General features: G+C 39.3%; 1 protein-coding gene, 1 non-coding gene and 1 pseudogene across 3 annotated transcripts in view; 2 read left to right on the forward strand and 1 right to left on the reverse strand.

Moving 5' to 3' along the window:
• The window catches only part of SUZ12 (SUZ12 polycomb repressive complex 2 subunit), a 38,730-nt gene extending 32,980 nt beyond the window's left edge, over window positions 1–5,750 (reverse strand). The window contains exons 1-3 of one of the 2 annotated variants that reach the window (XM_072938955.1): window positions 4,968–5,750; window positions 2,607–2,653; window positions 2,458–2,522 (exon numbers count right to left, since the gene is read on the reverse strand). In XM_072938955.1, coding sequence (XP_072795056.1) covers window positions 2,458–2,522; window positions 2,607–2,653; window positions 4,968–5,241 — 386 coding nt within the window. In that variant the 5' untranslated portion in view covers window positions 5,242–5,750. The remainder of the gene's footprint in view (window positions 1–2,457; window positions 2,523–2,606; window positions 2,654–4,967) is intronic. The other variant, XM_072938956.1, reaches the window with a different exon arrangement.
• Window positions 5,751–10,536: 4,786 nt separating this feature from the next.
• Window positions 10,537–10,609, forward strand: TRNAG-ACC (transfer RNA glycine (anticodon ACC)). The gene has a single exon. It is a non-coding gene; the product is annotated as a tRNA-Gly (tRNA).
• A 2,191-nt stretch (window positions 10,610–12,800) lies between these two features.
• LOC102537001 (small ribosomal subunit protein eS24 pseudogene) lies at window positions 12,801–13,212 on the forward strand (annotated as a pseudogene).
• The last annotated feature ends 11,226 nt before the right edge of the window (window positions 13,213–24,438 follow it).

Consider the following 24,438-nt stretch of genomic DNA (forward strand, 5'->3'; position numbering starts at 1 on the left):
TATGGAGTTGTACACAGGAAAAGTGAATATTAACAAACATTTGAAATAGGTTAAGATCATACAGGCAACTCAGTATTTCTTAGGAAAAACAAAACAAACTATAAAAGCAACTACACAAAAGCAGCCCCACCCCTCCCAACATCAGTTAATTCTGTTCTTTACAAAGGTACTGCTACTATAGCTCAGATTTAACAAGGGAAACAGTTATCAAAAGATTATCAAAAAGGAGAATATTTTTAAATATTCAACTTCAGGAAATTTTGGGGAGAGGATTCAGAAACAGCTTACATGAAACCTAGTATAATGGAGTCAATAAAAGATGCCCTTCTCCTCACCAGTACTTCCGCTGCACTAGTGTCAACCTACAGAATTTGAATACTTCCATGAAATGCAACAAAAGTAAAAGATGAGTTTAACAAATATACCAGAATTAATGTTACACCTTCTGTACAACTTCAAAAGGAGTGATTCTATTCCAACAATGAGTATTATGTTGTTGTAACAGTACAAAAGGAGTTCCAAAACATTTTAAACAAAGACCACAATCACTGGGCTAAATTAACTACCTTCCAAAATCACCAACTCCTCCAAAAATGACAACTCATTTAAAGATATAAGTTGTGGTACAATTTGTTAAAAATTAGTCTTAATGTCTTACATAGGCAAGGCATACAACAAAAGAACTATGTGATTCCTAATGCATTTTTGTATGAAAATAAATTAAATGGAATGTGTATGTTTCTTGGATGGCAAACTGCTTCAAAACTGTCCCAAAGACAAGTTTTTACCTAAAGAGCAATAAATTAAGAAAGTTCATTTCTACTACCGAGCTTTTAAAATTGCCTCCACCCATTAGCAGACAACAGAAATGTATCTTACAAAGAGACAGTCAAATAGTCTAATAAACATGGTGTGAAAATGATGAAATTAGAGATTAAATGTATATATTTTGAATTCACTTATGGATTAACTCAAATTTTTTTGGAAAACACTTTATCACTTTTAAATTAAAATCAGGCAGCATTCTAGATAAGTGATCCTCTATATTAAAAATACTAAGCGAAAAACTTTACTACTTAATCAAATTCTCCTAGTTTTGTAGAATAAATTAAGGGTCTGCAAATTACAGAGTGGGTCAAATCCAGCCTGCTGTCTGTTTTTGTACAGCCCATGAGCTAAGGATGGTTTTTACAGATAAACATTTGCAGTTGATTTGATGATGGAGAACACTAACTCTAAATCCCAATTAAGCTAAATGTTACCCCCCAACACTGCAAAAACAAAAAGAATTCCACATTTCTCACTAGTAGGCCTGTATTATAAAACACTGTACTCAAATATTATATTGTGAATTTCTTCAATTAGAAATCTGTGAACATTTGTTTTCTTTTTTTGTATAAGTACATACATGCTACCAAATATCCTCAATTCTGTTTCCTGTACCACAAAGCCTAGAATATTTACTACCTGGTCCTTTACAGAAAAAGTTTCCTGAACCTTGGCATAGTTCAAAAAATTCAGTATTTTATTCTGCTGTCTAATCTATCACCTTCTTCTTAGCTATTTAGGCACTTGGCAGGTTTCACCCATTAAATGCAATGCTTGCTCTCTTTAGATTCATAAAGATTACCAGAAGACAAATAGTTTAAACATTTCAATCCTTCAAAATACACCTAGATATATCTACAAAGCTAAACTATGTCTTGTTATAGAAAACATAATGCTTACTTAGTAAACAGTAGGAGTCTCCAAAGGAGTCTAAGTTTCAAAGTTTACTATAATAGCTTAACAGTTTTACTAAGTCAAGACTGTAACAATACCAAATTCTTAGCAGAAGTTCTCTCCTTTAAATTTAAAGTTGTTCACTTGATATGCTCAATAAATAATCATGTGTGCAGAACAAGAAACTAGCATTCCATAATTACATATGGCTAAATGTTACAAACCAAAAATAAGCTCCCCGACACCTCCAGACTCTAAGACTAGATGATTAAGAAGTTTTTAAGGACATTCATTCTATTGACTTCAAAAGTATTTCCCCTTTAATAAGACCACCACCAGAGATATAAAATGAGACTTTCTGAATCTATCATCATAGAAGGGAATTCATTACTGTTAGAACATATAAATTTATATATCAAAGATGGTTCCCCTGAGTCCTTTAGTAAAAATATTTACATTCTCAACTTCTACCAAAATTGAAAATAACTATTAACACAGAGTAAAAACATAAGTCAGTAAAATCACTTACTTCACTACCAAACCATTTCTATTAGGAAAAAACTAGCAATAAACCAGGATTTACAAAAATGATATTATTAAAAGTTACTTTGCAACCAATTCAATCAGTCACTCTTTTACCTCAGTTTTCATATTTAATCCTTCATTAGAAATAGAACTTTAAAACAAATTTTTAACATGGTTTGATCAACTTGAAATAAGATTCATAAAATGTACCTTTTGATGTTTGTTCTGGAGTTTCGATGAGACATGTAAGTAAGAGTTCTATGCAAAAATATTGGCTATAAAAAAAGTTAAAATATTAAAATTAAATAGATGAAATGCTAGGAAAAAAATAATACTGATGAATTTTGTTGCTCACTTACCGCTATAAGATTTCGAGTTCGAAGAAATCTATAAATCTGCGTTGGTTCTAGGTAACAGGAAAACAAAATCCAAATGTCACCTATATTTACTCATTACTTAAGTTGTCAAGAAAATACCAACCCAGCCCATGTTATAACCTATATAACCCAATCACCTGATACAGAATCACGTACTGAGTATCTACTTCAAGAAAATTACTACGTACAATTAGATCACAAGAAATTCAATCTACAGCATACATTCACAAAATGCATCAACATCTTTAAAGTTTTCTACAATCTTGTTCTTAAGCCTTGAATTTCTAAGGTAGCTATTTTTAAACTGGTCTGTATGCAGAACTGAAAAATAGCTATATTCATTTAACTTAGCTAATTTAAACTATTTATAACCCATCTCCTTCCAAAAAGTAGCTGAAATGAGGTAGTTGGATTCAGAAAAAGAACTACTTATTGATGCCAAATAACAAAATGAAATTTTCACTTTTTAATTGGCCTTTTCAAAAGTTTGTACATTAGTCAGCCAAAACAGGATAAAACCGTTACCTAGATAGACATTCTAATTCAGATGTGATGGAAGTCAGTATTGAAAGAAATCTAAGACACAAACTGTAGCTAAAATTTTTAATGAATGTGTCTAGTTATAGTTGAAGTTTCTACCTATTTGGCTCAATGTAAATATTATCTCAATATGTAAATACTACCTCAACATCTATTTTTAAAATAATAGATTCCCAAAGTGTTTTTAATGTTGTTTAGTTAAAATTTGTTATAAGGGACTTGTTATACATAGAAAATATTTTATATACAAATACTATAGTACCTTAGAATCACGTTTCTTTAAATAAAGCAGTATCAAAAAGACCTAATATGACTAACTATATTAGTTAATACATCAAAGCACTTAAACTGCTCTGAAACCAAGATCAACATTAGAGAAGAATCAAGTTGTTTTGTGATCAAATCTAACTCTTAATGACAGTTCAGCTCTCCAAAGTAGACTCATCAGAAAGCAGAATAGCTAAAACTTTCTTGGAAGATTTGCTTAACATTTAGAAAGAATTTTAAAATTTTCCACTTAGTCTTCAGTTAGTTTAGTTTTAGTTTCAAATAAACTAAAAGGAGATGAGATATTTTAGAAGGGCTACAAATATGTAGGTTTATCGTCATCTCTGTGCTTCAGTTCTCCACCATATTTCCAATTTAAAGCCTCTCCAGATTTTTCAAAGTGTATTAAGCAAAAGCAAGAATAATGTGACTCTCTCTCAAGCAGATTCAATATTTATTTCAATAAAAACTGAAATTCTTTGTATTAAATTCCAATTAGAATTTCATGAAGCATTAATTAGAGAGAATGAAAGAAGGGTATTAAACAATGTAATACATCTTTCCAAGAACAGCTGATACCATGCCCTTAACATATGCCACGGAAAATTGTAAAGACATTGGGTGGTAGGAATGAGTTTATTCAAGTTTCTGTAAGATATTTAGCTACTAAAGATCATTCAAATGACAACATCCACACAAACGCAAAAAGGAAAACAATCAGCAGGTAATATTCACTAAAGAACAGTTCACATTACTTATAGTCATGATGTTTCTTATAAATTCTATTGTTCGTTTCCAGACACTTTGCCCTCCTTTCCAAATTAAGCCGTAGTTTTAAGCCCTCGAAACAGACCTTAAAAACAGAAAGTGACATAAGAAAAATGGCCCGAAATTAAAACAAGTACGACGGGCTGACTTCTGAGATCGTCTCGAGAGAAGTGAGATGCTTACACACTGCCTGTCTCAGTTTACGTATCCACGAAATGGGTAGATAGATTTGAAAGGTTCAGAGCATCAAAAGGTGCCATGTTAATAAGCAGCACCAAGTTGGTGCGAAGACATTTCAGATTAATTACAATTTCGTCGATTTTACTGCACTCCTCTCTTGTAGGGCTTAATTTTGCTCCTTCAAACCTACAACCGACACCCTTGCACTTCTTGAGTACGGGAGGCAAGAAAGAAATCAAGAACTAATCCTGGGATGTGACTACAGACCCAACTGTACAGTCCAACTGTGACCTCCTCATCTAAAAGAAGCCTGCTCTTAACGTGGGGCCCCACTGCCTCCGCTCGCCTGTAAATCTTCCGGGAGGCAAGAACCTCACCTGGACCCCCTAGCCCACCTCCCCCAGAAGGCCCTAGACTTCGGGCCCCTGGAGCCGTAACCCACGAAGGGGGACCGGCCCCCTCAATTTCGCCCTCCACCCCCGAATCAAATCGACTCCCGGGGTGGAAGGGGGACCCAGCACGAGTGTCCCGGCCCCCTGAGGCTGGAAGAGTGGGGGTTCCTGCCCTCAGAGCCTGAAACGCACTTACTCTCAAAGGCCTGGAGGAAAAGCTCGTGGTCAGCCTGGACGTGCTCCATTTTCGGCTTCTTCACCGGTAACACCGCGGCCCCCGCCGCTGCCGCCGCGGAGGAGGAGGAGGAGGCCGAGTAACTGCCGCCGCCTCCACAGCCCCCGCCGCCGGATTTGCCGCCCGACGCCGTCGCCGCCGCCACCGCCGCCGAACCCCCGAAGCCGCCTCCCCCGGACCCCGCGCTGGGCCCCGAGCCGCCCCCTCCCCCACCGCCGTGCTTCTGAGGCGCCATCGCGGTTCCTGCCTCCTCCCCCCGCCAGCTACCCGCCGGGCGGCCCCGGAGAGTAAGCGCCTGCAATACCAACCGCTCGCCCCAGCAGGCTCCGGCGGACCGAGGGGGGAAGGAGGAGAGAGGGGAGGAGAGGGGAAGGGAAGGGAGGAGGAGAGGAGGGAAGGAGGGAGGTAAAAAAAAGCGTCTCCTCCAGAGAGCCCCGCTCTGCTCGGGAGACCGCTCACCCTAGCCTGGCCTCGCTCCGCCCACTTCCCCCGCCCGGCGCCCTGATTGGCCGGCGGGAGCGCGCGCCGCCCGGCCGCCCAGCCCGTTGGCCCGCGGATTCCCCCGTCAGTCACGCGGAGGCGCTTCTCGCGGAGGCGCGGCTTGGTTGGCCCGTGCGCGCTGCCGATCGCGGGCCCGGCCGCCTCTTTGAACTGAATTCGCGGGAAAATTAGGGGTCGGAGCGGCCTTCCTGCTGGCCCCGGTGCATTGTGGGGAGAGAGGGACCCAGCGAGCGGCTTAGGGAGCGGTTTCTCGCCTTCTGAGCGTCGTCAGTCGCCACCCCCAGGGGATACAGTACCCTTGAGGAGAGGCGGGTCTCTGAGGAATGGGGGTGGGGGGCGAGGGGCCTGTTAAATGAACTGAAATCCACGACCTCTCTTCGAGTCTCTAACTTCCCAGGAAGGGGCCTGCCAGGGGGTTGGTCGGGTCGTTGCCCATCTGAGGGCTCGTGGGGCGGGGATCGCGTCCCCGGTCCCCTCGTCGCCACGTGCCTCAAGCCACCCTTGGCCGAATCCCACCCAGCGAGCCCTGGAGAGGACTCGGGGCAGCCAAGGGGGTGCGGCTGCTGCTCTAGGACGCGACCGGGCTCCACCAAAGGGAGCGATTTATAGGGCAAAGGAATGTCCTGTAAAATGAGGGAAACTATTTTCTGTAGGTGCAGAGAGACTTCAGGATCGTTGCTAGAGAGACTGTGGCTTCTCAGCGTGTTGGAAGCAAAACCTAGGTATTTATGATCCCCAGACACCATAGGGATGGTCAAAGGAATAGATTGGATGGTTTCTTAGAAGGACGTACACCCTTCTTGAGAACCTACTCATTTTGCTCTTGAAAACTGGAGAGGGAATCCGGTGTTTTGCCCGTCTCGCTTAAAAAGATAGCTGCATAGGCCCGAATCCGTTTTCTGGTGCGGACTGGTTTGGAGTTGAGTTGGTACTCTTCAAGATGTGAATTTCAGGTTGGACAAGATGATCTCCAAGGATGTTCTTCCAATTCAAATCCTGTGATGTTGTATTACATTAAAATGAAACATTATCTTCAAAAATCCCAAGCTATAAACACAACCACTTCCTACTTTCAATGACATTTTTTAAATGCCTGCTTTGGGTCCTTTATAAGTTAACTTCAAAACACTGTTTACAAAGCAAGCATCTTTGGAATGGTTATTTAAATATCCCAAGTGCTGATTGTATCAAAGCATTTGATAGTGAGCGCTACAAATGATGCATGTAGTATAAAATTCGGCTCTTCAGGAACACATCTGAAATTAGGTATACCTGTTGCTGATTTTTAAGTACAGTCTATATCTTTAGTCAGACAAAAAGTTCAGAATACTCTCTGGTTTGTTAAGCTGCTCTGTATTTTTTTTTTTTTAGTTTTTCCTACAAAAAGAGAGGCTTTTCAGATTTCTGAAGTAAGCCTTCTCTGACGAATGCCACCTCTAGAGACTTGTGGGGTTTCAGATCTTGGTAAACGGCTCATCTTTAGCTTTACAGAGTTATAAAATGAAGTTTCATCAATTCAGTCAGGGTCTGGAGAATTAGAGCGCACTAAGCAAATCAGAAAATGTCAAGTTGTAAAATAGAATGTTAATTTATTAATTAACAGTAAATATAACTGTCAAGATTACCAGTCTTCAACATTTACACAGGGTTTTTTCCTTTTAGGGGGAGGAGGGGAACAGGTACAGTCAAAGAAAAAGATCAAGTCACAGGTTTTTATAAATCTTGGATGAATAGAGTAATGAAACGAAAAGAATTGGGATGCTATTAAAGCATATCTCCTTTAGGAATGCCATGGTAGTGTTCTAGCCTTCAGCATGCACATGGTTTTAATGTGCAGTAGCTAACCAGTGCTGGTCATGAGACTCAAAGCCAACCATGCTATGGGGCAGGCATAGTAACAGATTCTCACTTTTTGTATTCTTCTTTGTAGAGAATATATGTAGAACACTAAAAAAAAAATCCTTATTACCTTGCACAAATTAGAAATAATTGAGAGGTTATGTTGGTTATATTACAGTCTAAGAATCAGATTACTTTCTACAGGTAAATTGTTTATAGATCACCTCAGGGTTGGTCACTTCTGTGGCCAGCTTCTTAATTTGGGGTTGTTATTTTTGATGGCTGTGGCAAATGTTTTTAAGACTTGTGATGCCAATTCACTGTCAATGACATGGATATGTTTAGTCCCCTACCTCACACTGAATTTGAATTGCTTTCTAGGGTTTTGTTTATTTTTGCCTTCATGCATATCTGGAATTGGTAAACTCCTAAAAAGCAAAGGCCACTATCCATTCCTTTTATATTTCCTAGCACAGGACAACATGTGTGCAAAGATAGAAGAATAGCCATTGTTTTAACTTTTATAGTTATCAGTATGCTTTTATGTATATTACCTCACTTTGTCCTAATGATCCTATGAAACTGGCATTATTTTCTTTTCACAGAAGAGAAAATTGGCTCAGAGAGGTTAAGTGACTTGCTCATTTAGTGGCAGAGTTGTGACGTGGGCCCAGTTTTTAATTTTTCAATTTATTTTTTAAAACGATTTTCTTTTAAAAAATGGAGATACTGGGGATTGAACCCAGGACCTCGTGCATGCTAAGCATGCACTCTACCATTGAGCTATTGCCCTCTCCCTGACCCAGTTTTTTAAACTTCAATTTCGATGTGCTTTTGCAATCAGAATAAAGTTTTCCTTAGTACCTCAAGTTGACTGTTTTTTAAGTTTGTTTTAAAAACTGAGGACGACTTAGCTTCTCTTCCCTTCTTAAAAATCACTTTGTACACCTCCCTATTGTGCCCTCTTTTGTCAGTGCCCCCACTTGACCTTACACAGACGTCTGTGCTGGGACTTTTAACCTTTCTTGTGCCATGTACACCTTCGGCAGTCTGATGAAGCCTATGAAGACTTCTTTTAAAAATGTACAAATGTAAAATTTATTAGATTATAGAGGAAAACAATAATCATTACCCAAATAGGGGGAAAAAAAGTTGTGATGTATTACTATAGGTGCTTTTTGAATAAGATCTACCAGCAGGTCAGTCTGATAACTATCATAATTTTAAAGCAGTGATAAGGGTAAATAATATATATTTTGAGATACCTGCAAGGTGTGGAATGTGATATGGAAATATCTGTAATTTCTCTTGGAAACAAAGCTGCAAGCACTGCAAACACTACTGTGATTAGTCACCTATCTTAGTTGAAGGAGATGCTAAATTTCAGTTAGAGGTTAATGTACAAAAAGATGTAAGTTTTTCCCCCTCATCTAAATTCATAGAGTCCCTGAATTTGATTCAGGTTAACAACCTGTGTATCATAACACCAAGTCATTTTCTTTCTTCTTGGCTGTAAGCTCTTGGGGGCAGGGATCTGGGTGATTTGTCTTAAGAACTGAGGTGTCTATCACTGTGCCTGGCGTAGAACAGGAGCTCATACAATGAGTTCTAATGAATAAGGGTGGACACCAGTGCATAAATATAAATATTGGTAATGATAATTACACACTTGCTATGTGCCAGGTAGTATTTCAAGTCTGTAACAATTCCGACTCATTCAGTCCTCCCACCAACCCTCTAATGTAGATAACTATTATTATTCCCATTTCATAGAAGAGGAAACAAAGCAAGCCTTGTTAAGTAACTTGCACAAGGTAAGTAATGGAGCTGGTACTCTAACCCAGTCTGTTTCCAGAGCCCTTACTCTTGACCATCACGTCGTGAAACTAGAGAGTCTTAGAGACATAAAATATTGCACAGGTCACTTCTAGGTCAAAAAGATCAGTAAATACTGCTTCTGATGCACTGGAATGAATAATCATCAGTATCGAATGCATTTGCTGAAAAGTCACGTAGGTATCGATTTTCCTTTTCGCTTGTACACGTGCGTCTATCCTCCACTCCCATCACCTTAAGACTGAGCGCTGAGTCTATGAAAAGGAGCCAACAAAAGCTATATCAGAAAAAAATACGTTCAAGTCATGCTTTGAGGGAACTATAAAGTTCTATTTGCTGATGAGTTCTGAGCTATATAGACCAAATTAGATTTTTAAAAAGGAATGGCCTCCAAAGTAAAAATAGTAATAATCTTCCCAATAAAAGTTAGTGAGGAAAACACTTTTAACAGTTCTACTTGAAATTTAAAATCAAAACTTTGCCCATTTCTGTTTCCTTTGTCTAGAAAAGAAAAATGTGAGAACCACGGAACATTAACTATGTATTATGGGGTTTTCATAATAAACCACTGATTGTGTGTGTGTGTGTGTGTGTGTGTGTGTGTGTGTGTTTACCTGAATTTAACTAGATATAATAAGGGTCATAGTAAGGCATAGTTAGACCTCCTGGGACAAGAAGAAACTTGACACTAATAACTTGAGGGAGGAAAAACCACCTGAGACAAACTGGAAATATCTAAAACTGAATTTTGGAAGGTCTACATCCAGAGACAGCTACTATGCCCATTGTTTAAAACTATGGGGCATGTTGTTTTATGTTTAATTTTAAACAAAAGCGGAAGTGAATTGATGTTTATTGAGCATTCGACCCATACAACAATCATAAGCAGTGATGTTAGTTACTGTTGTTAACCTCACACCCATGTAACTGAAATTCAGCAAGATTAAGTAACTCTCTCACCATCCCATAGCTTGTCAGTGGGGGAGCTGAGATTTGAACCCAGTTACAGGGGACCCAAAACCCCATGTGCTTTTCCCGTACAATAAAGGTATCCAGCCTGTCATCTTGGAAGCCCCAGAGTTTCAAAAAGCTACCTCAGGGAAATGGTGGGGGCTCTGCTTCTCCATTCATCTTTAATCAGAACTGTTCTGCTTTTATCTGTTCTATCATTTGTCTGAAGATAATGGTTCTACTTGCTGAAAAAATACTTTTTGAACCCCACCCCCACCGTGACACTCTGCTACCTTCCCGAGTCTGATAATGAGAAACAATGAGCTGAAATGGCACTAATAATGGATTCTGGGCTATACTCACCTCAAAATTCAACAGCATTAAAAATAAGAGTAGGATAGGCGGAAGGTATAGCTCAGTGGTAGAGTGCTTGCTTACCATGCACGAAGGCCTGGGTTCAATCCCCAATACCTCCTCTAAAAAGAAATAAACCTAATTACCTCCCCTCCTCCCTGCCAAAATAAAATAATTAAATAATACAATAATCAATAAATCAAATATTAAAAAATAAGAATAATGATTACTTTATTTAATGGTAATGAAATAGAGATGAAAAAAATCCTTGTGTATCTCACACATGCCCTGCCCAGGAAAAAAAAAAAAAAACCGCCTTGCTATTATTACCTTTTATCTTTGTGTGAACTGTTTTCAAACTAAAAGTTTCCTTCATTTTCTGAGGAAAAAAGACCATTACTTTGTCGCTGTTCTTCATAAGTCTTGTCAACATAACTAGCTATATACCACTTCCACGATACTGCTATAATCTGGATTTCCATTTCAAGTTGATAAGTTCACCTTTATTTTACAATGGCTGACTGCTGCTGTTAATCAGAACAAATTAAGAGATACAGGCCTTTATTTTTAGCTAGTTGTTGTTTTTACAAATATTGTTCTTATTTCCATGATACGATTTTTTTGTTTGAAGGATATACTTAGCAATTACAGTTTATAAATTATTATATGAAAACAAATGTGATAGCTAGAGGAAACTTATCTAGTTTAAGCCTCTATTTATACCCCTGAGGAAACTAAATTCCAAAGTTTGATTTGCTGAGACCACATAAGAGGTTTAAGTGTATGTTGAGAGAATCTGTAGGGCTTAACGTTTGTGGAAGTCTCTTAGCTTATAAATTCAGTGTTCTTTAGGATGGTTCGTGTGCTTCATTCAAAAAAAGGTCCTCACCCACCTTACTCTACCTAGGATTTTGATTCTGGTTGCATACCCTTCAGTGGAACTAGTTCCTGGGGAAATGCTGCTGTTCTTCCTGGTTGAACTACTTTTTTTCCTTCATACTCATGGCTTCCTGCCTCTTAACCTTAATCTGTAGGAAGATTTTCCCCTGGACCCTGTAGTGATTGGAAACTTGCTGTGAATCCATAGAAAGTCTTTGTCAGTTCCCATTCCCTGCGATTCTTAGCACTCGAACTTGATTTTTGGCGTGGAGGATTCTGACAATGACTAGTTCAAGAAAGCTGCCACCCTTCACAGTTGAGCTGAATAAGAGAGGTGCCCTGAAGAGCACAGAATGATTTAACAGCTGTTTTTGATAGAACAACACAGAGCTTGTATGTTGCCACTGGGGTAGTTCTCGTTCATATGCTACGTGCCTGGAAGAAATTCCTTGAGATTATAAAAGCATTGACAATAGATTTCAGAGTTCTGTAACCATTTCCTGTCACAGAGTCACTGTAAGTAAAGAGAATGATTGGAGGAGTAGGGCTTCTACTTTACATCAAGATAAAAAGGAACACGTTAACATACAGAAGCCAAGGGATTTTAATCTGGTTGGGCTTTCTTCAGAGAACACTCTTTGAAGAGTTTTCTTCAAAGGAGAGAAATGCTTCTGGCTTTATTTCTAAAATTTTTTTTTCCCCCTCAAGTTCCACTTTGCAACAAACTTAGGGAAAAGCATTGTACTATCAATCAAGACTTGACTTGGTCATTATTTTACATCATGAGTTTGAGAAGGTTATTTAAGTTCTCTGGTCTTCATTTTCTTTAATATAAAATTAAGGATTGATTTAGACCAATGATTTTTGTTCATAACAGAATCACTGGAAGTTGAAGGTAGATCATGAGTAATGTGGAAAATCGTGTTCAACATTCTAATTTTCTTTTTGGAAAGCAAAAACAAAGTTATCTGTCATTTTTACACTATAATCACTGAAAATAAAGTTCTTTATCAGTGGATTTAAGAAGAGATCGACAGTCTTCAATATATCAGAGTTCTGAAGGCACATCTCCCTAGAGACAGAGAGACATGGGTTTCAGGGGTAAGGGTATAGGAATTTAAAAAATAAATCAATTTAGATATGGAGAAAAAAATCAAGAAACACTGATTTAGGTTATTGTTCAAGTTATCCCAGTTCTTTTATTCTAAGAAAATCATAGAAATCAGCTTCCAGTGAACTATACCAAAGCTAAATTCATACTAATGTTCCTTTTCTATAAAATTATAAAACTTGGATTCCACTTTTGATTCCTGAATGTTCAATAAACAAAATGCAAATAGTATAATCTTTGGAGCAGAAAGGTGTTACAAATTCAGCTCTAAAATTGTCAAGTGCCTCTTTTCCTCCCTGGTTGCTTGAAGATCAGCCGCCATCATGAATGACACCGTAACTATCCGGACCAGGAAGTTCATGACCAACCAACCGACAGCAGAAACAAATGGTCACTGATGTCCTTCACCCTGGGAAGGCAACAGTACCTAAGACAGAAACTCGGGAAAAACTAGCCAAAAGGCACAAAGACCACGCCAGATGTCATCTTTGTATTCAGATTCAGAACTCATTTTGGTGGTAGCAAGACAACTGGCTTTGGCATGATTTACGATTCCTTGGATTATGCAAAGAAAAATGAACCCAAACACAGGCTTGCAAGACATGGCCTGTACGAGAAGAAAAAGACCTCAAGGAAACAGCGAAAGGAATGGAAGAACAGGATGAAGACTGTCAGGGGGACTGCAAAGGCCAGTGTTGGTGCTGGCAAAAAGGAGTGAGCTGGAGATTGGACAACAGAAGGAACAAAGATTCTGCAGTGACTGTATCTGTGGTGACTATGCAAAATTTTCATGAGAGGATTAATAAACTAAAAACTTAAAAAAAGTCAAATGATGTAGAAGAATGTCCAGTAAGAAGGTGAACTGCACAATAGTTAGAAAGGGAAATAAAATAAAACAGGAAATTTTATATTGCTCTTCCCATGCAAGAATGTAAAAATCCTCTTTCACAAATTAAGACAAAAATATCCAGAAAATTCCAAGAGTACAAAAAGATCTGAGCAGTCAGAATCACCCATAGAAAGGCCTGTTTAAAAATATGATTATTAGGCCTTTAAAAAAATTCAATAGTTTATTCAATCGATCTCCTATTAATCTGTGTTGCAATTTAGTAAGAAAGCAAAAAAGGCCTGTATAAATTGCTTTTGGGATTTTGTTGAGATTTTTTTTTTCAGAGTCCCAGTCAATTATTTTTAATGTTCTGTGGATGTTTAAATAATATGTATATTTTCTGTTGGGTACAAGGTTAACTATCTATGTCTGTCTGTCTATCTATCTATCTATCTATCTATCTATCTATCTATCTATCTATCTATCTATTATCCAAGATACCCATTACTTTGGTCCTTAGTCTCCTCTGGTCTGTGTGACCTGTGATGGTTTCTCAGACTTTCCTTTTTTTTTTTTTTGATAACCTTGATAGTTTTTAAAAGTACTGGTATTTTGAAGAAAGTTCCTCAATTTGGATTTGTCTGATGTTTTTCTAATAGTTAGAGGGGGTTATGGGTTTTGGGAAGGAAGATCCCAGAGGTGAAGTGCCATTCTCAACACAGCGTATCCAGGGTACATACTGTCAACATGTTGTCATTGATGATGTCAGCCTTAATCACCAGACCAACTTAGTATTTGACAGGCTTCTCCACTGTAAAGTTACTTTTTTCTCCCCTTTCCATGCTATACTCTTTGGAAGCTAGTCCCCACATGTAGCCTACACTCAGATGTGGTGATGGAGATTGTGATGGTGAATTTAGCTCCACCTCCTTAATGGAGGAGTAGCTTTGTAAGCTATCTACAATTCTTCTGCACAGGGGATTTTTCTCTTTTCCCTCATTTCTGTGTTTACTCAATCATTAATTTGTATCACTATAGATCTATGGATATTTATTTGATGCTTTGGGCTATATCCAATACTGCATTATTTATTTTGTTCAAATTGTTTCTGCTTTGGCCATTGGGAGATCATTTAGTTGGCTCCTCTGTCCCTTTGGCCTCATCATTGTGTTTTGTTTTGTTTTTATTTTAGCAACTTAATTACTTTCTCGTACTATGAGAAGTGCCAGCCTCATCTTGTATATTCCCTACCCCAGTCCTAGATCAGCCATTTCTCCAAAGAGCTCTGGTTCCTCTTCCTATGATGAAATGATAGAGAAACCAAGATATGGGTGCTGGGTGTGCTCATAGCTTCTGAGGTGTCATTTCTTCTAGGCCCTCAGTGGTCAGAGCTAGGAAATATGTCTGTATGCTAACATGTGCATACACACAGATCTGTAATTATTTCTGTGTCTGTTATCTCTATTAAGCTAAACATGAGTTCATACTGGTATCTCTGACTCTAATTCTTTTTAAAATTTGTTTGCTTTTTACTGAGAGGTGTCATATTCTTTTCAATCTCTCTCTCTTTCCTGAGCACTTACTCCAAGGGGCCCCAGTTGGTGTTGTTAATACAATTACTTATGTGTTTAACAACTGTCACCACATTTTGGCAAAAAGAACTAATTTGATTTTCCCAGGAATCCTGAAATGTTAGGGAGGAGAGAGGTGACAACCAAATCCTGGAGTAAACGGAAGGGTGGAACAAGACACTATAAACCTCCCAGAAGAAAACATAGGCAAAACATTTTCTGACATAAATCTTAGCAATGTTCTCCTAGGGCAGTCTACCCAGGTAATAGAAATAAAAGCAAAAATTAACAAATGGGACCTAATTAAACTTATAAGCTTTTGCACAGCAGAGGAAACCATAAGCAAAACAAAATGACAACCTGTGGAATGGGAGAAAATATTTGCAAATGATGTGACTGACAAAGGCTTAATTTCTGGAATATAAAAAAACAGCTGATAGAATTTAATAACAAAAAAAAACAAATAAACAAACAATCCAATCCAAAAATGGGCAGAAGACCTAAACAAACAATTCTGCAGTGAAGACACACAAATGGCCAATAGGGACATGAAAAAATGCTCAATATCACTAATTATCAGAGAAATACAAATCAAAACTACAGTGAGGTATCACCTCACACCAGTCAGAATGGCTATTATTCAAAAGTCCACAAACGATAAATGCTGGAGAGGGTGTGGAGAAAAGAGAACCCTCCTACATTGTTGGTGGGAATGTAGTTTGGTACAGCCATTATGGAAAACAGTATGGAAATTCTTCAAAAAACTAAAAATAGACTTACCATATGATCCAGCAATCCCACTCCTGGGCATATATCTGGAGGGAACTCCAATTCAAAAAGATACATGCATCCTAATGTTCATAGCAACATTTTATACAATAGCCAAGACATGGAAACAACCTAAATGTCCATCAACAGGTGACTGGATAAAGAAGTTGCAGTATATTTATACAATGGAATACTACTCAGCCATAAAAATAATAAAATATTGCCATTTGCACCAACATAGATGGACCTGGATGTCGTCATTCTAAGTGAAGAAGGGCAGAAAGAGAAAGAAAAAATACTATATGATATCACTCATATGTGGAATCTAAAAAAAGAAAAAAGAAGACACTAATGAACTTATCTACAAAACAGAAACAGACTAACAGACATAGCAAACAAACTCATGGTTACTGGTGGGGAAAGGAGGTGGGAAGGGATAAATTGAGAGTTCGAGATTTGCAAATATTAACTAGTATATATAAAACAGATCAACAACAAGTTTCTTCTGTATAGCACAGGGAACTATATTCACTATCTTGCCTCTTTCCTGGCAGAGCTCATTCTTTACTTTAACGTGAGTCCCCATCCGAAGGGGCCTGTTTCAGGTTTCTTGCTTTAGGGGCTCCTGGAAAACTGTAACAGCAATTATATTTTTCTGATTCGAATTATGTTGCTATATACTCAATTAAATCAGAGTTCCTTTTATTTTCTCATTAGAAGCTACTTTTCATTTCTTAGAAATCTTAAAATTTTATTCAAGTGTCTGAGCACAAGAAAGGGCAACAGAATATATCTTAAACTGAGAGAATGAATTCACCATAAAACCCCCAAATAAAGCTGGGAAATTTGTTTTATTCTGAGTATTTCCTGACACTGTGAATTCAGAAGTATTTCAGAGAGAAATATGGCAGAGGATGGCATATAGCAAGTAGTTTGGAAAGTCGTGAGTCTTGAAGACTTTTTCAAGTAACTAAGCTACTGACTCTTGCTTCAAACAATACTATGATAGAACCTTTTGCAAAGTTAATAAACATCCTTAATTTCTCAGGAAAAGGTCTTGTAGAAACAAGACTTCCCCCCTATCTTCATTCCTGGCCATACTGCCTGCTCTCCAGTCATGCTAGTTTCAGCATTATTCCATGAACATTTCCACACTGTCACAATATGTTTGGAATGTCTTCCCCCATTCCCTCGTCAAAGTTCTGCACACTTATCATTTTAACTCAGATGTCACCTCTGACATGAAAATGTCCCCTAGACTTCCCATGTAGACTGAATTACCCATAGTATATGTGCTTGTCTATCTTGTTAGCTAAAGTCTAATTCATCCGTGCATCTCTAAAGTCTACTGTAGAGTAGGCATTCAATAAGTATTTGTTGTACTGATTAACAAAAAATGAACATATCCACATGAAGTTGCTTCAGTGCTGCTTGGCGGACATCAGAGCTTGCCCCTAGGTAAATATCTATAGTTTTTAGTGGAAAAGAAGTGGGAGCCAAGACATCTAGCTTCTCTAATCCTAGTTCAACCAACATCTATATAGCCTTAGAAAAATCACTTCAACTTTCTGGGCCTATTTCTTAATACAGTTAGAAGATTCTACTGGATTAGTTTTTGGTAGTCTGGAACAAGATCATAGCCTCAAACATTTTGGGTCAGAAAGGGGAGTTGATCCTGTGAAATTCTATGTATGTGATTTCTGGGAAGCTTCTTATGGCTCAGTTACAACTTTCAGGGATGTTTCATCCACGGCCATATTACTTCCATTCATGTGCTACATATTTCTATGACATTTCTTCTATTCATACTTGTAAATATCCTCCAGAAACTTAGCATCACAGACTTTAATAGTCCTACTTTTCCCATACATTGATAGCTTAAAGAAATCCTCTATTAGTTTAGTCTAAAATTTTCACATTTAATTTAACATTAATTAACATTTGAATTAACCAGCAGTTTATTTTGGACATCTAAGAATGGACTAAGAGGACATCTTTTGTAGTTTAAAAAAAAAAGACTTCATAATGAAAACTCCACTTTAACTTTAGGGCTTGTGATGAGAAAAGTATATAATGCTTAATAAGAAAAACCCCAACCCACTAGTAGACCTAGAAAACAAGGAAAAACAAGTTTTTTCTTGGCAGATTCCCCCAGGCTGAATTAGTCATTCGCTAGGCATTCCTATAGTAGTTTGTACATACCTTTTAAAAGGTACTTATCACATTCAATAGGATGTATTTAAGTTTCTGCTTCTCTTACTCACTGGGAGAACATCAAAGAAGGGAAATGTATATTATTCATCTTTGTATCCTTAGCCTCTTTTGTTTAAAATCTTGCCCATAGTAGATATCTGTTCAATATTTGTTTGATGAACAAATAAGAAAGGTGTAATGTGAACTTAGCCTTGATTGTTGAGGGTTTCAGAAGGCAGAGAAGCAATAAAGAGTTTCACTCAAGGGAGTGAGTGATCAGAGCTGCTTTGGGAAGATTACTCTGATTTAATTTTATTATGTTAGAGACCATGGTTTTTCATTTTGAAGCAATAATTTGCAGAAGCTGGCTCAGACTAGCTTGCAAGAGCCAACTGGTGAATCTTGAGCAATTTTGCAAGCCATTTGTTAAACACAGTTGTTATTAACAATTAGGTTATATAAAGCTACAATGAAAGATATATTAAAGATAAAAGTAATACTCAAAACTCATCACTTCCAAATTATTTTATTAACATTTTATTATTACCTATGCTCTTGAGATTGTCTACTGTATCTATATGGTAGAAATACTAACACGATGTACTACTATGCTTCTCTTTCCAATCTGCATCAGTGGTATAATGTTGGTACCATGAAATCAGCTATGGTGGAAATATTTACACTATGGAAATGGGCAAGCACTATTAATCAATGCTTTCCCTATCCCTTTGGAGAGATGGTTGTTAGACATTTACTAGCACACCCTTGTTTAGAAAGCAAAATTGACAAAAGGGGTAATGAAAAGTTTGGAAAATGGAGTTAAGGAAATTTGCAGACAGTAGGAAAAAAATGAGATGTGAAGCAGAAGAGAAAAGATGAGAGAATTAGAATTATTTGGAGTTTCTGATGTACAGATAACAGAAATTTGAGAAAGTAAGAACAGAAAAGATGAATGGAGATGAGTGGGGCGGAGTACACGTGTGTGGAAGGGAGAGAGCTAATGAGAAATGTGAGAAAAAAAAATTAAGCAAGAAATTTTCCAGAACCGAAGGACAAAAGTTTCTAAATTGAAAGGGCCTCTGGGTGTCTAACACATTGAATGAAAAGATGTACATCAAGGCATATTATTGTGCTTTTCAGAACATCAAAGAGAGAAAACAGTCAAAGCTTCCAGAAATAATAAAAATAGAGTAATACACAAAGGAATATGGGCCATGTACAAAGGTAAGAATTTCATTAGACTTCTTGGCAATAATATTGGAAGCTAGAAGATAATTCATAGTTATAAGGAAAAATGAATTCCAATCTAGAATTACATACCCAGACAACTAATCACTTCAATTAAGCGAGGAGGTCAAATAAAGCTATTTGCACACATGCAAGATCTCAAAAAAAATTTACCTCCTTTACACTGTTTCTCAGGAAGCTACCACAAGATATGCTGCATCAAAATAAGAGACAAAAACAAGACATGGAATCTAGGACACAGGGGACTCATACAAAAAAATAAGGAAAATTCCCAGGATGATGATGAAGGGAAATCCCAGAACGACAACTGTGCAATTGGCCTCATGAGCAAGAGTTAAGATTGGAATGGAAGGAATATTCCCGAGAAAAAACAAAATAGATGACCTGATGAGTCTGAATGAATAGGGACTTACAGTTTGGGCAGAACATTTGGGAAAAATGAATGAGAGGGAAGCTTAACAAAGAACTGAGACAATGATTAACCCTAGGGACTAGACAGGCGATATAATCACAGTGTATTACACAGATCCGTTGGGAAAAGTATTTTCAAATTTATAATAATGTAAATTAAAAGTTGATTTAGCCTGTAGTTGTGAAGACAGTTTGGGGAGGATGAGTGTGTGTGGAGGAAAGGGGACAGAGTTGGTGGGAGGCCAGTAAGAAGATACATCACACTGAATGGAAACAGACCACCCCCCTCCATAAACAGGAAATTTCTCTCCGAAACGGCTCAAGTCTTGGACCCCCTCAGTCTGATAAAGAACATACGAAGGGGACCAGAAGAGAACATTGGAGGGCGTGGAGGAGCTGTTATTTGGAGCAAAGCTGCGGGACTGTGGACCTGCCCATCCCGAGGAAGGGGCAGGGTTGCTACCCTCGAACCCGAGCTCAGGAGAGGTCTTCGGGCCGAGTGGCGGCGGCCGGGAAAGCTGAGGCTCCGGTGCCCGCCCCGCGCCGGCGGCGACGCGGCCGCCTCCCGACGGCCGGCAGGAGACCCTCGAGGGCCACGGTGGCCGGGCGGGGGGGCGCACGCTGCGGGCTCCGCTCCGCCTCGCTCGCTCCCTGTGCCCGCCTCCACCGCCGCGCCCGGCCGCGCCTCCACCCCGACTCTGAACCTGGTCCCCTGGCCCCGGCCCTCGGCCCCCGATCCTGACCTTCTTCGCTCCCTCCAACCCCGACCCTCGCCTACGACCCCGGCCCTCGCTCCTGCCCGATCCTCGATCCCAGACACAGACCACCGCCTGGACCCCGATCCGCAGCCGGCGAGGGGTCTGTGGTGAGGCCGGGGCGAGCCGGGGGAGGCCAATCGCTCAGTCCCCAGGGTGGTGGTCCCTTGGCCCTGGCCGGGCTCGTTACTGCAACGGGGTGCTGGAGTGAGCGCAGAGACGAGACTCGACAGTTTCCAACCTGGGCGGGGTGGGTGACCCCGGGAACCAAGTATAAAGGAGCCGAGGGAATGGACAGTAGAGTGGCATTTTAGTTACGTCGTGGTTAAATCTGTGCAACACACCAGCCATACGTTTGCATAGAATCTGGGGGTAAACCACTAGACATAGCTGAAAAACTTGCACGTGGGCTACACAGGGGCGCGGTAATAGGAGAGAAGGAACGGGTAGGGTAGGGGAAGGCTGTTTTTCTTTACATGTTTTAAAGTAGTATTTGGCTTTTAAAACTAGTTGGTTTAAAAGGGCGGGGGAGGGAGACAGAGAGAGACAGAGAAAGAAAACGATAAGGAATCGTTAGTGGCCTTTTGTAACCCCAAAGCCTAGATTTTCCAGCTAGCTCCCCCACTTACTAGCTGTGTGAACTTGGGCAAGTCACTTCACCCTTTGGAACCTTGGTTCACTCCTACGTGAAAGGAAGCTTCACCCACCCACAGAGTTTCGGTAAGGATTAGTGACAAGGTAGGCAAAGATGCTTTGTCAAAGTCTGTGATGGACACAAACTAGTTGTTCAATGGACCTGATGAATGAAGTTATTTTAGAATGAATAAAGGGGTTTGTAGCCAAAAGCGGCCTCTCCACCACAATACCTGTGTGCTGAAGGGCTGGAGTGGATGTGATCAGATTTGAATGTGGGTTTTTGAGCAGACCAAGGCTGTAAAGGAGAGAGCAACAATAGAGCTGCTTGTGTGAACAACCAGAGAGCTTTTTAAATGTTAATTTGTACCTGGACAGCTCCCAGGTTGTGGAGGCTTAGGGTGAGAAGGGGAGAAAAGAGAGCAGGATTTTTGAAAGAGACAGAATATGCCCTATTTATTACGGGTATCTTATTAGCAAACAGATAACGTTAGGGAGGGAAATCATTCACCTTACAAAAACTGGTCCTCATATGAAAAACGTATCATCAGTTTCTCAAGGCAGAATCTTCTCTGATGTTTAAAAACAACACTGTGTAAACTAAAAATTGAGGTATTTCAAGCAATTGCTCTCAAGTGTCAATCAGAAGTGAAGATAAAGTAAGTTTTCATTTTCATGTCCCAGCTAACCTGAAAAAGATGGTGGAGCTGGGATTTGAACCAGAGTTTGATTCTAAAGCCTCTTCTTTCATTTTTCTTTTCTCGCTATTGAAATGTTTAACTTAAATGAAAATTATAAAAATAATACACCTTTGTTATATCACCCGACAATATAGTAAGACATAAAGTCCCAATTCCACTTCTCAGAGATAACAAATGGGTTGGTGGGCAAGTCTCCTAGCTTTTTATTTTGCTCATATCACAATACACACATTTAAAATGGAGTATACAATATCTACTATTCTGCAAATTGCCTTTTTATTTAATGAATGAATGAATGAATTAATTAATTTAATGGATATACTGGGGATTGAACCTAGGACCTTGTGCATGCCAAGTATGTGCTCTACCACTGAGCTATTCCCACCCCCCTCATTATCTCTAATAGTTGCATATCATACCATTGTATGGATGTACTATAATTTATTTAGCCACTTCCTGGATACACTTCTATTACAAACATTGCTTCAGTGACCACTCTTGTATATGGTAGTGCACTTTTGTAAGTGTTTCTGTAGGATAGATTCATACATGTTGGAATAGCTGGGCCTTACACATGCATGTTTAAAATGTTGGTAGATACTGCCAAAATGTACTCAAAATAAAGCTGGTGGCCTTAACAGTTATGCCCCCACTGCCCCTTAAGCAAAGGAGTGAGTGCATTTTCAAATAGCTGGCTGCCTCTGGGTAGTGGCAGCTGTGTGGACCCCTAGGGGAGGGCTACTAATGGAGAAGGAAAAAGAGAAAGATTATGACCAAGTCTTTGAAGCCAAAAGCCCTTTTCCTTAGGTGCTTTGTGTTTTCCCAAGCCAACGAGATTCACTGAAATGTAGCAAGGGAACCTGAGTTTTGTGGCTCTTGTGGTTCATAAATCCCACTTTTTAAAAGAATACAGTGTTTGAATTTCTAACAATATATTACTCTTGTGATAAAAATAAATAAATAAAAGATTGTTAAAAGTGACCACATAATCATCTACTGCTGTGAATCAAGAGCTTCAAATCTGTTTAAAGCAAGGTATATTCACATTGTACAAGTGGATTCTAGCTACCGTGGCAGTGTGACTTTAAGAGAAACCAAATGGCTCCAAAGAGAACATTTGTCCCTGTGCTTCACCATAAATGTTCAAAGCTCAAAGGGCCAATTGCCTAAGGCTTTGAAGAACATCTCAAATGTATCATTTGGTAGAAAAGATGACAATGCTATACCCTCCCTCTTCTACAGGTGACAGCAACTGTAGGAACCAAGAATGGTATTTTAGTTGGGGGTGAGGGTTGTCAAGAACAGAGACTATGTCTTAAGGCACCTCAAGCAATTGGGCACTAGTGTAAGTTGACACAATGCAAGAAAGGGGCACAGATCTTCTAGAGGACTGGACTCAAAACAGTTTCAAACGGGACTTCAGTTGTAGGAGTTTGTGGGACCTCACCCCAGGGAACTCTCAATAATGTGAATCTGTGACTCTCCATTTTCTCTTTGGTACTGTGTTCTTGCTGCCATTCCATTTTACCCTGTACACCTTTTCTACATCTCATAGTTTCTACGTACTCAGTTTCTGCTTCCTTATAACTTTGCTTTGCCAGACTCCTCAAACTCCTACCTCTAATGCATGGATTCTCTCTGGTTTTCACTCATATGTTACCATCAAGGAATTCGCTCTTTACATTTTAATTCAGGGTCCAAAGAAGGATAGTTAAGTTAGTTCAGTTCATCTTTTCATGCCCAGGGTATATTATAGGTGGTCCTTGAGCTTCCGTGTGGCCTGATCAGTAGTGTCAGATTGCCCAGAGTCAGGAGGTAAGCAAAATGTAGCTGTGGGTAGATGAGTTTCCTTCAGGAAGGGTTTTGGGCATATTAAGCTCCGTGAGTGACTCTTATAACAGGCATTATGTGTAATGTAGAGTTGTTTCTTTTCAGTGGATGTTTATTGAGTATCTAATGTTTTCCAATGCTAGGTTTTAGGGACTTCAAAGACAAATAAAATATTAGTTCTCTCTGTCACGGAAGTCGTAGTATTATAAAGGGTAGATGTACAACCACACAAACATTCATTCATTTATTCCACAAATATGTAATGAGCATTTACTATGTGCATAATTAACTCTGGAGATTGAGCAGCAAACCATTTCAGCTCCATGGAGCTTATGTTTCAGTGTAAGCTTGAAGAGAGACAAATAATAAACACTACTGCACTATGTCAGATGGTGATCAGTGATATGGAAGGAAAAAGAGCAAGAATGTAGAGTAAGGATTGTTGGAGGGTAGGAGCTGCAATTTTAGATACGAAAGTCCTCCCGGAGAGAGTGATATTTGAGAAAGATCGGAAGGAGGTGAGGGACTGAGCCAAGAGTTCACCTGGGGAAGAGAATTCCAGGCAGAGAGAGGAGCCGGTGCAAAGACCCTGCATGGCCGTGTGGAGGGATACCAAGGAGGCTGCTAATGTGTCTGGAGTGGCGGAAACTAGGGAGGAGTCAGAAATAAGGAGGTCAGAGAGGAAAGGGAGGGGCAGGGCACAGGGCGGTGTGAAGTTTGTAGGCATGTGAAAGGGTTTTAGGTTTTACTCTGAGTCCAGAAGCCACTGCAGGGCTTTAAGAAGAGGAGTGATGTGGTCTAACTTTTAGATTCTAACAAAAGAACACTGGCTGCTTTTAAGAATAGGCTCAAGAGGGCCAGGTGAATAGCAGGGAGACCAGTTGGAGGCTTTTGCAATAATCCAGATAGGGGATGATGGCGGTGTGCGCTGGGAACTCTGCAGTAGCAAGAATGGGGACAGGTCATATTCTGGCCGTATTTTGTAGGACAGAGAGGATTGCTGACAAATTAGATGTGGAGTT

This window comes from Vicugna pacos, chromosome 16, assembly GCF_048564905.1.
Source record: "Vicugna pacos chromosome 16, VicPac4, whole genome shotgun sequence".
NCBI lineage: Eukaryota > Metazoa > Chordata > Mammalia > Artiodactyla > Camelidae > Vicugna > Vicugna pacos.